Genomic DNA, 16,440 nt, shown 5'->3' with positions numbered 1-16,440 from the left:
GAGCCAGAAGATGATGACACAGCCAGCAGAAGAACTGTGCAAGTTCATCTTATTCAGTTCCTTTATTATGAGTTAAGAATTTTTTTTATAGTAGGAAAAAACAAAAGAAAACAATTCTCAAGAGAATCAAGAAATCCATCAGCAGACAGCTAAAGATCTCACATGGACTAATGTCCATCCATCCATCTTCCGCTTATCCGGGGCCGGGTCGCGGGGGCAGCAGCCTAAGCAGAGAAGCCCAGACCTCCCTCTCCACAGCCACCTCCTCCAGCTTATCCGGGGGAACACCAAGGCCTTCCCAGGCCATCCGAGAGATATAATCTCTCCAGCGTGTCCTGGGTCTGCCCCGGGACCTCCTCCTGGTGGGACATGCCTGGAACACCTCACCCAGGAGGCATCCTTGTCAACTAATGTCAACACTGTTAATCATACATACCGACATAAAAAGAAACAATTCTTTGTTTTGCACTTTAATATTTTGGCACAACACAACTTATTTTCTTTGAAATAAAGCATGCAAACTATTTTTGCTTACTAAACTAAAATTGCTCATGCTTGTAGTAGATGCTTACTCAGTGACACCTGCAGAGCTCTGGAATCTAAGCTTTCACTGCCTCATGCACATTAGTGTTCCTTCATGCTGACTAAGATAGTTCACAGGAGCCTAACTGATCAAATGTTGAATATAAAAGCAGAAATGGAAATCATAAACCCTGGACTTCAAACTGAAGCCTGAGTGCCAAAAACTGCTGTTCCTGTAGTCATTCCCCACAGACTCAAATTTCAGATGTAAAAATGACTTGTAAAAAACAGTTTTGGTGTCTATTGTTTGTTATTGAGGCTTAAAGTTAGGGCAGATGTACCAACATCTGCAGTCTGCCTGGCCCTACTTCTGCTAACATGACTGGGTGAACTTGAAGTCTCTGCTCGGATTGAGGCTTTGGAGCATGTTTCAGGGGAATTATTGGAAAAATAATGTCAGCCTTTCTAAAAGGATACACCACTTTTCAAGAGTTTATTGTCACTTTATTTTTATTTTTTTTATTTACAGAAAGCACATTTCTTTATATTTAAAATAAAAATTTGATGATACATATTTTGAAATGCTTTTATAACAGAATATTTGTGTAGGTGTACAGAGGCCCATTCAGCAAATATGTTCCAGTGGAACCTCCTGATATGTTCATCATGGTAAAGGTCTGCCTGAGCTTTAGAAAAAAACTTTTCAAAAATATCAGCACAGCAGTTTCCAGCTGTGCTGAAGAATGAGGCAGTCAGTTAAGAGCCTGGCAAGAAAACAGTTACTAGTCTGATTCCAGCTGGAGACACGAATCCGTTCAAGGTTGCATCTGGCATAAAACTCTGTCAGTCATCTCAAAACACGCAGAGGCAAAGCAGCAACAAAAAGCAGCTGTTAAATCTCCAGATCTGATTGTAGTTTCAAATCTCTCTCTCACACTTTAATGACCAGAACTGAAACTTGTCAGTGTGGTCTTGTTCTTCTAGATGAATGTAGAAAATATTCATAAAAGGTCCTTTTTAGAATTTTTTTTTGACTAATTGCATCCTTCAGAAGAGTTATTTTGATCACAATAAAAGGAGACGGTCCTGTATGTGCAAAGCCCCGGTCATGGTGTCGTTGCTGAACAAGCCACTCTGGGATTCTGGGCAGAGTAGTAAAGAAAACGTTTCCCACCAGTGTTAGTTGGATGCTCACACCGATGCTAAAATAGTGCTCCTTTGCTCCTTGTCCCTCCACATGTTTCTGATCATCGCGTGCAGCCTATTATTGTTATCACTAACACAAAAAAAGACATAATGATCCACGTGGTGGTATGACCCATTGTTATTGTCTATGTGTGGAAACATTGTTTGAGGCCAGTCTTATTATTTTTGCATCTTTGGAAGTACTGGGCGGATGCAGTGTACTAGTCCCTGTAAAGAAGACACTCCCTAAGTAGTACTGATGGCCAACCTCTACTCATCTACTCTGAGGCTTCTGAACTGGTTTGATAAATTACTGAGGCGCTGCTTGAGTTTACGCTGAGAGGACTCGTATTGATTTGTCAGCTTTCGAAATTTTGCTGACATGATTTCGAAACTGGCTTCAATCTGATCGACTTTGTTCTCCAAGTCTTTAGCATCGGTAGCAGCGACAAGCGACTCATCTATGAGATTGTCTTTCATCAGAATGGCCCTTCCTTTCTCCTCCAGAGCATTCTTAGCATCAGGATACTCTGTTAGTGCCTCCATGAGATCATCTTTGGACAGGGCAAAGAGATCAGAATAGCCCACGCTTCGAATGTTAGCTGTTCTTCGGTTACCTGCCTTACTACCTTTGATCCCAAGGATGCTGATTTCTCCAAAATAAGCTCCGTCACTAAGGACCACAAACTGGGTAACACCATCATCTGCTACTACAGCGAGCTTTCCTTCTTTGATGATATACATTTCCCTACCAATATCCCCTTTCTTACAGATGTAATCCCCAGGACTGAAAACTTGAGGCTGAAGCTTCAGGACCAACTCAACAAGCAAACCAGCTTCACAGTCTTGAAAGATGCGCACTTTTCTTAGGGTTTCCAGATGTACGTTAATGGCTATCTCTGCCTTCAGCTTGTCTGGCAGATTTTTTAACACCTGCTTTTCATCGCAGGTTTTCCCCTCAGTCCACAGGTAGTCGAACCACTTCACCACCCTCGCCTCCAAGTCTTTAGTGACCTTTCGAAATTGCATGTACTGCTTGATAGAGTCGATCTTCGCCTGGAACTCTACACGTGCAGCATTCATGTTGGAGATCATGGCTCCAACATTTCCAACAATTGTTGCAAAGATCAAAACCCCAGTAAGAAAGTCAACCACAACAAAAAAGTATTCAACGTCTCGGACCGGCGGTGGTGTCTCACCAATAGTGGTCAAGGTAAGAGTGGACCAGTAAAAGGAATAAATGTACTGTCTGGACAGCTGAGAAAACTCTGGTTTTTTTGGCCCGGGGTAGACCCAAGTGTCTGACCCAAAACCAAGTATTTTTGAGACGGCAAAGTACAGGCACCCGTTCCAGTGGATGATGATGATGATGTAAAGTACAAGATTAGCGATTCGGAAGATGTTTGGAAAATTGGTTCGCGTTTCAGTCCGGTCGAAGAACTCAAAGAGACGGCCTAACCTAAAGAGACGGTTGAACCTCCACTCTGGGTTGTTGATTCCGATATAGAAGAAAACAATGTCAGTAGGAATCACTGATAACATGTCTAACTTGAACTGGGGTGTCTTCATGTACTTTTCTTTCAGGATCTTTGCATCCTTTACAAGAAGTCCTTGCTCCAGAAAACCTATTGACAAACAACAAAATGATAGTCATTATCATATACTGTACTGAAGATTTTATATAATGACAAATTGAAAATCTTAAGTTTCCATCAGTACCTGTCCTGGCTCTCACAAAGATGTCCATGTAGTAGAGGGCATCTGATACATAGTCCAAAACCATCCAGAGTGTTGAATTTTGATACTGTAGTTCATTAAAACAAGCTCTGTATGGAAACAAAACCATGACTGAGACCCATGAACACTAACAACGATAAGAGAAAATGCTAAATACCATGAATTCAAACCTTGCCACCAGGAATATCAGATTGTAGAACACTGGGACAGCTATTGTGAGCAACCAGTAGTAATACATATCCGTGGCTGGGTCCATGATCCACACCTCCTTCCTAAATGAGAAGAAGTTCCCTTTTAATTAAAAGTATGTATTTTTTTTTTAATTAAAAAAAGTTTGAAATGCAATGTGAGCTTAATTTTGGTAGTAGTCACAGCCGATCTGCAGCTTGGTTCGTGGATAAAGTGTATATTACCTAACTGATTGGAGAGTAGTTTCTGGAGGTTTCAAGGAGGTAATGTGCACATGCAAAAAAAGCAGTCTTACATATTTGTTTAATATGTGCATTGAAGGACATGTCCTGGTCAAAAATGACTCCAAGGCTCCTCACAGTGTTACTGGAGGCTAAAGCAATGGTACCCATAGTAGGCATCTGGTTAGATACCATATTTATGAGATTTTCAGGGCCGAGTACAATAACCTCAGTTTGATCTGAATTAAGGAGCAGAAAGTTAGCGGCCATCCAGGTCTTTACGTCTTTAAGACATTCCTGCAGTTTAACTAATTGGTGTGTGTTATCTGGCTTCATGGACAGATAGAGCTGTGTGTCATCTGCATAGCAGTGAAAATGTATGCTATGTCTTCTAATGATACTGCCTAAGGGAAGCATGTATAATGTAAACAGAATTGGTCCTAGCACTGAACCCTGTGGAACACCATTATGGGCAGAAATCTGTGCCATCAGAAACTGAATTTGAATAAGTTAAATTTGAATTTGAATTGCTCAGATTGAATCTGAATTGTAACTTGAATAAATGCTTTTGAAAACTGAATTTGAATTAGTCTAATTTGAAATTGAATTTATGGTTTGAAAATGATCATCACTAAATTGAAATTGAATTTTATATTTTGAAAATGAATTGATTTGCTTTGAAACTGCATTTTATCCTTTAAAAATTCAACTCTCGAATAATTTCAGTTTCACTTCTCACCATTCAGTTTCAGTTCTACAATTCAATTTCAGTTCCAAAATTCAGTTTTTTGGAACTTACATCCGGTTCCGGGTCAAGCGCAGATTAATAGAACTACGTTTTGCCAGTGGACTGAAAGTGTTACTGACGGGAATCTACAGCGTCTTGAGCTGAATTAAGACTTCAGAAGTCATTCGTCATGTCGAATGACCAGCGGATAAACTCTCAGGTTGGTAATAAATGTATTACATGTATAAGAACAAGCGTCATGTTAACAAATGATAGCCGTACGGTAACGTTTATGCTTATTGTAGCTGTTAGCTAAAAACGCTAATTTAGCGTAGTTTACCCTGAATTCAGCTTTGACAAACAAATATGATCGACTGTTTCTAGTAGAATTCCAAAGTTGTCATCTTGTACCCTGTCAGAGCCCTGTATGCTTGCAGAGACCCCTACAGTAGGGAAACATGCAAAACAGCGTCCAAACCTTTGTATTTGAGCTTTATTTATGTCTTACACAGCATCCCAACTCTTTAGCTAACTTAATAACTTTAGCTAAAGTGAATAGTTAGTCTAATTTATTAGTGCAGCATTACTGGATCACCGCTGTTTAAAGTGATATAATATGATATACAACTATCACTGTGTTTAACTACCATAATAATTCTTAGGGTACTGAGTGCATGCTTAATTAGGTTTTTTTTTTAACATACTGCTCCATTGCTATGTTTGACAGGCTGAAGTTGTCGGGTCACCTCCTAAATCAACCATCTTTTACAGGTGTTTTGTGCCAGAAATGGAGTGTCCACTGAAGACTGAAGATACTGAATCTCTACGCCTTGCCATTGATCCCTCCTGTGCCTTCATCTAGACAAGAGATATTAACTTCACCACTCTCACATGCTCTGTACCTACATCACCTTCCCTGACAGTCGTAGTTTGGCTCATCTGAGGGTGAAATTATAAGAATGTGTTATTTTGCAAAGTGCTCTCTAGGGTTCCTAAATAAAATATGGCATTGAGGTCATTTCTTTTGAATTAATCCCTTCTTCTGAAATATAAGAACCTCTCCTGGTTTTAATGGCACTTTGGATTTCCTTACTTCCAAACCCAAATAGATGCTGACAAGCTGACACAGTAACATGGAAGAGGGAAAGAAGTTGGAAAGGACTACTATAAATAAACCTAATGCCTAACAATGAAAAATGTAAAATAAGAACAATAATAATAATAAAGATAAAAGATGAAGTAACAAGTTTTTAGTTTTTTGTTTATTCCAAATGATCATCCAGATGTCTGTGACGTAATGACAAACACCATAATGGAAGGCCTTAGTCATCACATGCTTAAACTCATCATATATTTTTGCATATGCTGAACAGGCAGTCAGACATGCTGTAACTGTGGGGTAGAAAACAGCATGAACACCATACGGCAGGGGTCTCAAACTCCAGTCCTCGAGGGCATGGAAAAGTTGCATGACACCGGCCCTCGAGGACTGGAGTTTGAGACCCATGTCATATGGAATATAACAGGTGTGGTTGAACTGCATGAAGACTCTGAAGTTTCTCTTCTCTTCTGGCAGGACAGGAATGTAGCCTTGTCCTGTGAGCCACCGTAAGGATGTACTTAGACTGGACTGTCACCGGCCTCAGGCTCTTCACCTTTTCAAAGACAAAGCAGTCATTTAGATAAAATATTAGATATTGTTTACCTGTAAATGAACAAAGAGAATTTAGAAATGTAATTCTTGTCAAGAGTGAACAAGCACTGATAGTATAATCTACAGCTGTGGCCAAACGTTTAGAGAATGAGAAGTGTTGTTTATTTACAAAGTTTGCTGTTTCAGTGATAGTTGTATATCATATTATATCACTTCAAACAGGTGATCCAGTAATGCTGCACTAATAAATTAGACTAACTATTCACTTTAGCTAAAGTTATTAAGTTAGCTAAAGAGTTGGGATGCTGTGTAAGACATAAATAAAGCTCAAATACAAAGGTTTGGACACTGTTTTGCATGTTTCCCTACTGTAGGGGTCTCTGCAAGCATACAGGGCTCTGACAGGGTACAAGATGACAACTTTGGAATTCTACTAGAAACAGTCGATCATATTTGTTTGTCAAAGCTGAATTCAGGGCAAACTAGGCTAAATTAGCGTTTTTAGCTAACAGCTACAATAAGCATAAAAGTTACCGTACGGCTATCATTTGTTAACATGACGCTTGTTCTTATACATGTAATACATTTATTACCAACCTGAGAGTTTATCCGCTGGTCATTCGACATGACGAATGACTTCTGAAGTCTTAATTCAGCTCAAGATGCTGTAGATTCCCGTCAGTAACACTTTCAGTCCGCTAGTAAAACGTAGTTCTATTAATCTGCGCTCGTTTACTCTTGAACCGGAACCGGATGTAAGTCCCAAAAAACTGAATTTTGGAACTGAAACTGAATTGTAGAACTGAAACTGAATGGTGAGAGTGAAACTGAAATTATTCGAGAGCTGAATTTTTAAAGGATAAAATGCAGTTTCAAAGCAAATCAATTCATTTTCAAAATATAAAAATCAATTTCAATTTAGTGATGATCATTTTCAAACCATAAATTCAATTTCAAATTAGACTAATTCAAATTCAGTTTTCAAAAGCATTTATTCAAGTTACAATTCAGATTCAATCTGAGCAATTCAAATTCAAATTTAACTTATTCAAATTCAGTTTCTGATGGCACAGATTTCTGCCCATACACCATAATTAACCTCAGTGTGTGAAGAGGACTCTCCATTTACATGCACAAATTGGAGTCTGCTAGATAGATATGATACAAACCACTGCAGTGCAGTACCTGTAATACCTACAGCGTGCTCTAATCGCTCTAATAGGATATTATGGTCGACAGTATCAAACGCTGCACTGAGGTCTAGCAGGACAAGCACAGAGATGAGTCCACTGTCAGAGGCCATAAGAAGATCATTTGTAACCTTCACTAAAGCTGTTTCTGTGCTGTGATGAGCTCTGAAACCTGACTGAAACTCTTCAAATAAGCCATTCCTCTGCAGATGATCTGTTAGCTGTTTGACAACTACTCTTTCAAGGATTTTTGATATGAAAGGAAGGTTGGAGATTGGCCTATAATTAGCTAAGACAGCTGGGTCTAGAGATGCTTTTTAAGTAAAGGTTTAACTACAGCCAGCTTGAAGGCCTGTGGTACATAGCTGATTATTAGAGATAGGTTGATCATATTTAAGATTGAAGCATTAATTAATGGCAGGACTTCTTTGAGCAGTGTTGGAAGAATGGGGTATGATAGTCAAAAGACAAAACTTTACTTTGAAGGCAAACAGCCTCTGTTTCCATTTTGTGCACCATTCTTCACAATCTTTACATAAAATAAAATATAAATAAATAAACTTTTTGAATGCTGGATTTGAAATTACACCCAAAAGCAAATTGTCTGGATGTTCCCTTAACATAACATTAAGTTTTGAGCAGTATGATTAAAATGGTATTATGAGTGGTAGTCTCTTTTTTTGTAAACTGTATATTGAACCATTGGTGGACTCTGCAAACTCTTATGCGGATAACCTTTGCTCATATCCACACAACCTTTTCTCTAATAGAGATTTAATTATTTCAGGCTTAATATTATGAAATTCACAATATTCCTGTTTGTTACATCCCCAAAAAGTATGGTGTACTTACGGTTCTTCCTTTTTCTCATCCTTTTTGGCGTCCTTTTTATCATCCTTCTTTTCATCCTTTTTGTCGTCCTTCTTTTCATCCTTTTTATCATCCTTCTTTTCATCCTTTTTATCATCCTTCTTTTCATCCTTTTTATCATCCTTCTTTTCATCCTTTTTATCATCCTTCTTTTCATCCTTTTTGTCGTCCTTCTTTCTGTAATGTTCATAAACAGGTAGGGGATGTACTCTTAATATTCTCTGTTTTCCTGACATTTTCATCATCTTCTATCTGGGATTCCTCCTGTGTCAGAATCATCCTCTTCAATCTTATTTATATAGCACCAAATCACAACAACAGTTGCCTTCAGGCACTTAGGTGACTGTTGATACAGTAGCCCAAAAAGCTTCTAATAACTGGCGGAAACTGCTAGAAGGTGGATCTCAAGACTTTCATTTTTACAAGCTCTAGCTCAGAAATGATGTGCTTGTCAAGGGATGCATCCTGTCTTTAACCCCAGTGATCACCAGACAAAATGACGACTGAATGACAGTTAACAGTTTTAAAGTCTACTAGTATAAAAAGGCAATACATGAGAATAAAAGAGCATTAAATTCAACTGAGCTCCTTTAATACAGTCTCAGTATATTGAGAATAAATGTCATTAACGAGGGAGCTGAGAAGGTCACATTGACATGCTAAATGCTTCTTGAAACAGTTCTAGTCTTTGTCCCACATTTAGTTTGTTTGATCTGCCTTCTCTAAATAAAGTCCTAAAATCAGCCCTTACACTCCACCTGAGGGCGGACTCTAGTCTAACTCTGGAATAACACACATCTCTGTCACAAACATCCTACGCTTGCCTTTGATGACGACGATGCGTTTAGCGATGAGACCTCTGCTCACTGATTGCCTAGCCCCAAATCAGACTCTCATCTGAACACAGATTTGACACAGCACTGATTCAGCTGCCTGAACTGAAAGATTTGCGGACAGTTGTAGAATTTGTACACGGACGTGTAGAATTTCTGACTCATCAGTGAGAATAAAGATGTGTGAGAGGATGTCATCTTACCCATCATTGTTGTTGCAGTTGTTTGTGTTCTTTGCGGCGAGGACCCGTTGATCATCGCTGCAAGATCGATAAATCATTGCATGAATTTGCGACCAAGGAACAATTTAAGAATAAGCATGATCATAACGGGCACCAGGAAACCAATCATGGGAAGATAAACACGTGTCACACACAAAGGCACAATTTAGTGGAAGCACACACACACACACACACAGGTTAATTATGAGAATGTAACTGGGGTTTGAACACATGTGAATAATACAAGATCATCTGTAAATACATGCAACACGTGTCAGCGTGTCCACAGTGGGAGCGTGTACATGAGTGGCACAACACAGGAAACCTTTAATTCATTTGTGTTTACTGGCATAAAGACTGGATAGCAGTGCCATCCTGCTCTCTGCTGCAGCTCTCAGGACATTTTGTATTGCATTCACTGGGACAGCTCCACTAATTCATTCATACTCTGTGCTCCATGCTGCTTTATTTTATTCAACTTTATTGTGTCAGAGAGAGCCTGGAATCAGATTCCTTCATCCTCTGCTGTGTTGGCTGTCTGACTGAGTACGAGGAAACCTAATTGTCAAGCAATTGAAACTAGTTATGTTTTTATCACTTTTGAAAACAGCATATTGATGTTGAGTCCATTCAGTATAATAATGTTCTGTTGCAGCTTCAGGTTGAAAGCTCACCTGTTCCCCATGGTGCCGTCTCGTCTCTGGCTGCCGAGGACGGGCTCTGCAGGGCCGATGCTGCTTCTTCCAAAGTGCATCCTTGACGACTACCTCGAATGAAAAATCCAAGTGACATATTGGATTACAGGAAAACATGGCCTGCACTGAGCTTGTTTCACTGGGTCCAAAGCTGCACACAGGCTCTGCAGTCAAAGGACACTTTGCTCATGTGCATGCAGCTGTCTTAATTAAAGTGTAAGCACAATGAGCACTTTAAATAGAAGTAAATAACTTTGTACGTTTTGAAGCCATTTGCCAAAAGTCGATACCCCAAAGTCCCACATTCACAGCACTCTTTTGGCTTGGTAGTGTGATTGAATTCAATTCAGTTTATTTTATTCATACAGCGCCAAATCCCAACAACAGTCACCTCAACTTTATATTGTAAGGTAGAGCCTACAATAACACACACAGAGAAAACCCCAACAATCATATGACCCCCTATGAGCAAGCACAGTGGCAAACAGTTGGCAACAGTGGGAAGGAAAAACTCCCTTTTAACAGGAAGAAACCTCCGACAGAACCAATAAAAACTAATGATTCAGTGCAGAGAGGTCTATTAACACATAGTGAGTGAAGAAGAAACTCCCAGTGCATCATCGGAATCCCCCAGCAGCCTACACCTATTGCAGCATAACTAAGGGAGGATTCAGGGTCACCTGGTCCAGCCCTAACTATATGCTTTAGCAAAAAGGAAAGTTTGAAGCCTAATCTTGAAAGTAGAGATAGTGTCTGTCTCCTGAATCCAAACTGGAAGCTGGTTCCACAGAAGAGGGGCCTGAAAACTGAAGGCTCTGCCTCCCATTCTACTTTTAAATACTCTAGGAACAACAAGTAAGCCTGCAGTGTGAGAGCGAAGTGCTCTAATAGGGTGATATGGTACTACAAGGTCATTAAGATAAGATGGGGCCTTAGTTAGGTGTGTGATGTGATTTTATGTGATTTTCAAATGCAGTTTGATATGACTGCAGCACAGAAGTGGTAGTGATTGTATAGAGATTAGGGATGGGTATCGAAAACCGGTTCTTGTTGAGAACTGGTTCCCACTGTTTCAATTCCTTGGAATTGTTTGCCATTTTTGCAAACGATTCCCTTATCGATTCCAGTCGCCCCAAATTACGTCACCACATTGCGGAGCGTTATTTACCTGGCAGGAAACACGGCGCCTAAGTGGCTCAAACGCTCAAAAGTTTGGTCATACTTTACGAGAACGGATGACAACAGGGCAACTTGCAGTACTTGCAAAGTAGATATTTCATTTAAGGGAGGAAACACTACGAATATGCAAAAGCATTTGCTCACAAAACACGCGATGACCTTAAATGAATGTCGTGTTTTTAATTCCGCTCCGGACTCGTGAATCTCAACCCAGCAGCAGTGATAACGTTTGCACGTCCTCTCCCGTTAATGCGGCAGGTAAATAATCAACTAACAGTGCATATTATGTTAGCGCGATCTGCCTTATTACAAAACCTGCCATTACTGTGCATTTAGGTGACCATGATGAGACAGACAGAGTCTGGCTGGCTCAGATGCTGGCAGTTCTCGCTGCAGTCTACCGGTAGCGTCTCCTTTCAGGCCAGGATAGACGAATGTCACCGAGCAGTGACTTAGTTTGTGGTCAAAGGCTTGCACCCATTTGCCACAGCAGATGCCCCCGATTTTCGGTAAGTGAATGTGTTTAATTGTAGGCAGGGACATTACTGGATATTCTTGTGTAATTGCTACAGAATAATTTATGTTATACTTTGTTATTGCTGCAGAAGAATATTTATTTTATTATTTTACATTTACAATTTTTTTTCCTGGGGACCCTGTGACACCCCATGAAGAGCCGTAGGCTGTGGATCTCTTAAGATCTCACTGTTGGGTTTGTAAGGCCATGTTACTCCTAAGTTTCTATCTTGTTCAAAGAGAAGATATAAAACAAAGTTCTAAGCTAATCGACCTTAGTGTTCTCCTTTTTTAAAAAGAATCAATAAGAGAATCGATAAAGAATCGAATCGTTAAACAGAATCGAAAATGGAATCGGAATCGTGAAAATCTTATCAATACCCATCCCTAATAGAGATTGCTTGGTTTTGGGGTCTTTCTAAGAGTCACACAGTTAGTAGTTAGCGGTTAGTTAGCAGTAAGTGTATTTCATCCTCTTCAGCTGAATGTGCTTCTTTCAACATTAAATCATGCGTTTTAAAAACAAATGTGGACTTGTGTGCTAAACATGTCAAACAGACAGAAATTAGTATCGGAGCAGTTGAGACACATTTTTTCTAAACACCGGGTCTCTGTGGCTTTTAAACCCCAAAATACGCTGCGCCAAAAACTGGTCCACCCCAAGGATCGGGTCCCCCGACACAAACAGAGTAACATAGTGTACGCTGTGCCAGGAGGATTGCCAGGATTTATACATCGGAGAAACCAAACAACCTCTGGCTACAACACAGAAGAGCTACCTCGTCAGGCCAGGACTCTGCAGTCTATTTACACCTACAGGCCAGTGGACACTCTTTCAATGATGAGGATGTACACATCCTGGACAGGGAGGAACGCTGGTTTGAGGGCGGAGTCAAGGAGGCCATTTACGTGAAAAGGGAAAGACCATCTCTGAATCGAGGAGGGGGCCTAAGGGTACATCTGTCACCATCTTACAATGCTGTGATTGCAGCCATTCCCCAACTCTCTGTGAATGGGACTCATGGCCATTGATCAGTGGTCTTTGATCAGTGGTTGTTGATCAATGGTCATGACAATTTGCATAATTATGATGAAGGAACTGACCTCCCAGCCCATTGTTCCTTCACTGGGCTGGTTTCAGTCATTGTGCAAATGTACTGTTTATAAGATTGAAACCTGCAGTCAGCTGAGACTGAAGACGTCACCTGGATGATGACGAAACGTTTCTCCCACTGAAAGTGTCCAGATGAACAGAATCAACTTTTGGGAGAAATGAGTACAAACTGCATAAAGAGATAAATGCACCACAACTCCCACAGCAGGGCAGTGATCCGAATCATACCACCGAAGTCACCACAGAGGTTTCAGGATGAATGAGTGGAAGATATGTGTGTGAATGGGTAAATAAGGCAGGCTGTATAAAGTGGAGGCTGCTGTGATACAAATCATCCATAGCCAGTAACTGTTGCCAAGGATGTTCAGCAACATATTCCGTTTTATGTGACTTGTTTCTGTCAAATTCCTCTGGAAACTATAAATAATGTTTTCTATCTATAAAGTACTTTCTGTATCCAGGATGTTATTTCCTGTTAAAAATGGGTTTTTTCTTCCCACTGTAACCAAGTGCTTGCTCAAAAGGAAGTTTGTTGGGGTTTTCTCTGTACTTTGATTTACAGGACAGATAAAGACACCCTGTGGAAAAGACTCACAGATTAATAATAACTATTATGCAAGTAGCGGTATATAAATAAAACTGAACCAAATGTTTAAATGTGAAATTATAAACTCTAGCGTAGTTTCATTTCAAAGCTAAGGAGCAGAAACCGTCCAAACATCTGACCTCAGCTCTAAAAGCTACTCTGTCCCTGCGGTTATTAGAGAGTATGGTGATTAGGTCTGTGGCTGATTACACATAAAAAGGGCTAATAAACAGAAACATTTGGAGCCTGGGCTTCTACATACATATTTCATTTCATTCTTTTTTCTGTAGAAAATGTGTTGCATTCACATGAAATCAGAAGAAGGTTCAGCAACAATGTTGTGACCAGAGTCTGTGTTTAGTTTAACTGAGCAGCAGATAAAGAGCTCCTATCTTTATTTAGCCTCGTTGGCTGTGCGTGGTTCTTCTTTAGCACTGTGAACTCAAATCCCTTCACTCCCAGATCACAGCAGCTAAAATTAGAGTTTCAACCTGACATTTAAGCTCTAACTCTGGGCAGTTTTCTTTGTGCAGTCACAGTCACTTCTTATTGTTTAAACTTGGCTTACCTGAATGTGAGCGATGATGATGCTGAGCAGCTTCAAGCTGTGAAGGGAATTCAAGATGAGCGTGGAATAAATCCCACGTCGCTCAGGTTTGTTCTTCTCCTTCAAGAACCGAGCCGAGGACACCTTCTCACATACTTCTAATGCAAGTCACTGCAGAAAACCAGAGTCATGCTTTATGGTGGATGAGCTTTTCCTGTGGTGTGGAAGACTTTCTGCTTCTTGTGCACTCTGCACCACCTCCCTGCAGAAGATGGAGGGAGGGGGAGGAGGCGGAGGGAGGGGAGACATGAAGGAGTCATTTTCTCTGCATACAAGAATCACCAGAGACAAAGAACTGGTGACACAGTCTGTGACAAACCATCATTTTTGTACGCGATGGACTTTGTGAGTCTTAACTTCACAGAACTCGCACTGATCGTTTTCCTGAAAGCCTTGAACAGGCGTCACTACAGCAGTGTGACATGAACAGTGTGTGTTAGTGCAGCGCGGTGGCTTCAGTGTGTACTTACAGTTTGCTTATGAAACCAATCTCACTGTGACTAAGTGTAGTGACTGTAGCTTGTGCTGGAGTAATATTCATACATTAAAATGTTTTGACATCATTTCCTTTACTATTTCCTGTAGGTAGAGAGTAGAGACATATCAAAATAAAGAGTTACTCTTTATTTTTATCCCTTCCAGTCTGAGTAAATCCTCTTACTGCGTGGACGGCTAAAGTAAAACATCAGACTCCACCTGCAGCCGACGGAGGAGCAGGTCCATCCTCCTGCAGCCTGCACTAATCTGAGCTGGACTGCGAGCTCGGTCACTGTCTCTGCTGCTCGAGTGAGAGCAGCTGCAGAGTGAATGTGACAGACGGCTGCACAGGACAGTGTGCGGTTTCCTTCAAAGTCAGTCATCATCTGACTGAGGTCTACATCAGTGAGGTAGTGGCTATGTCTGTGGCTTCATATGAGGAGAAATGATGCAGCTGTCACTGAAAGACGTGCTCATATGTGTGTGTGTGTGTGTGTGTGTGTGTGTGTGTGCTTAGCTGTAGCCACTCAGATTAGGAGCTGTAAATGAGATTGGAGTTAATCTGTTGATGCCTTCTGGCAGACGAAGAAGAAGAAGTGATGATCAGAGTTCATGTGTCTAATGCGGAGCAAAATCTGTAAAAGCTCAGGCAGAAAACATTTCATGGCCTACCAACAGCTCACCACGACACACTGTGCTGTGTTTAGTGTTAACCAGTTGAGGGACTTCCCTATAGGAACTATAGAGGCCATGTCTGTGCCATATGCACGGCACACTGATGTACTGGGTAGAAGCACCAATAAACAAAGCGCTGGAGCTCAAAAGAAACATATACAGCTAGATTAAGTGCGAGGCCTGGTGCTTCAGCAACTAACAACAGCTGGTTTGTAAAAGCAGACAGGGCTCTCTCACTGTGATCTCTCTGCTAATTCCCAGACCTGCTGATGTGTTAACAAGCTGCTGACAGCCACTCATCTCACTCACCAATTAAATTCATTACAGCCTCAGTGGCAGCTCTACCTGCGTCCCCAGAGGAGCATCCTGCAGCATCATCATCATCATGTGCCTTCATACGAGACCTTCCAGCTTTACAGAAACAAGAAAACATAATAATAATCAGCACAGCTGGCAAAACCTGAACACACACAGTCTGATTTATTTATTCTGTGCTGCCAAGAGCACAGGTTCCAACCTGGTTTCCAGAGCACTCCTTTAAATAATTAGCCAAGTTCTCCTGTAGCGTTAACAGACAAAAATCCCAAGCACTGATTGAGTCCTGAGACTGTTTCCTCTTGTCTGTAGCTGCTGAAGCCGTGCTGAAGTCTTTGCACACATCACAGTTATTTGCAGACTGAATCTATGTTGAGGCTTTTATGTGTGAATCTTCCTGATTATGTACCAGCACGGTCACAGGCACTGACTCACGGAGCGCTGCTGCCCTCTTGTGTTCAGAAATAATGAGCAATACATTAGGCCCTTCATTATTACTCATTATTTAGACTGTGAACTTACTGGGCTGCTCAGGGTCACGATACTAACCCCTGGGTTTCTCCTGATGCGTTCATTGGAGTGTGACTCAGTGTATGAACCCTTGGCGTGCTCAGATAGAGAAGAAAAGCACAGTGCATTTACCACACGTGCTTTGGTGTTTTCCACACATGCATCAATGCCCGCCCCTCCTGTAGTACGACACCTGCTCGCTGGTGTTGGCTGGTGGGCCTTGCTTGTTGCTGTGGAGCTTGATTCTTTTTGTTTGCCACACAGGTGTGCTGATGCAAACAGATCGTATCTACCAGCATGCGGTGACAGGCGAGCAGGTTGATTTATGCAGAAGGAAAGTGAGCTGACTAACAAGGAAAATCAAGCAGCAGAGAACATTTAAAGATGAATAGTGAAACCAGGACACACGTGTCCAGG

General features: G+C 41.0%; 1 protein-coding gene across 2 annotated transcripts; it reads right to left on the bottom strand.

The window, feature by feature from the left end:
* Positions 1-1,014: 1,014 nt before the first annotated feature.
* On the bottom strand, positions 1,015-15,604 carry LOC134620762 (cyclic nucleotide-gated channel cone photoreceptor subunit alpha-like). Of its 2 annotated transcripts, none has more exons than XM_063467049.2 (8): positions 15,508-15,604; positions 14,008-14,248; positions 10,024-10,116; positions 9,332-9,388; positions 8,278-8,472; positions 3,615-3,716; positions 3,427-3,533; positions 1,015-3,332 (listed from the first exon to the last, which is right to left on the bottom strand). In XM_063467049.2, exons 3-8 carry the CDS (start codon positions 10,101-10,103, stop codon positions 1,978-1,980), a joined length of 1,896 nt encoding a protein of 631 aa, XP_063323119.1. In that variant the 5' UTR covers positions 10,104-10,116; positions 14,008-14,248; positions 15,508-15,604; the 3' UTR covers positions 1,015-1,977. The 2 variants fall into 2 exon arrangements, with proteins under 2 accessions (XP_063323119.1, XP_063323120.1); XM_063467050.2 differs by having other exon boundaries at positions 10,024-10,112; positions 15,508-15,603.
* Between the last annotated feature and the right edge of the window lie 836 nt (positions 15,605-16,440).

Source organism: Pelmatolapia mariae, linkage group LG23, assembly GCF_036321145.2.
Source record: "Pelmatolapia mariae isolate MD_Pm_ZW linkage group LG23, Pm_UMD_F_2, whole genome shotgun sequence".
NCBI lineage: Eukaryota > Metazoa > Chordata > Actinopteri > Cichliformes > Cichlidae > Pelmatolapia > Pelmatolapia mariae.
This window is presented reverse-complemented; position numbering and strand designations above follow the sequence as displayed.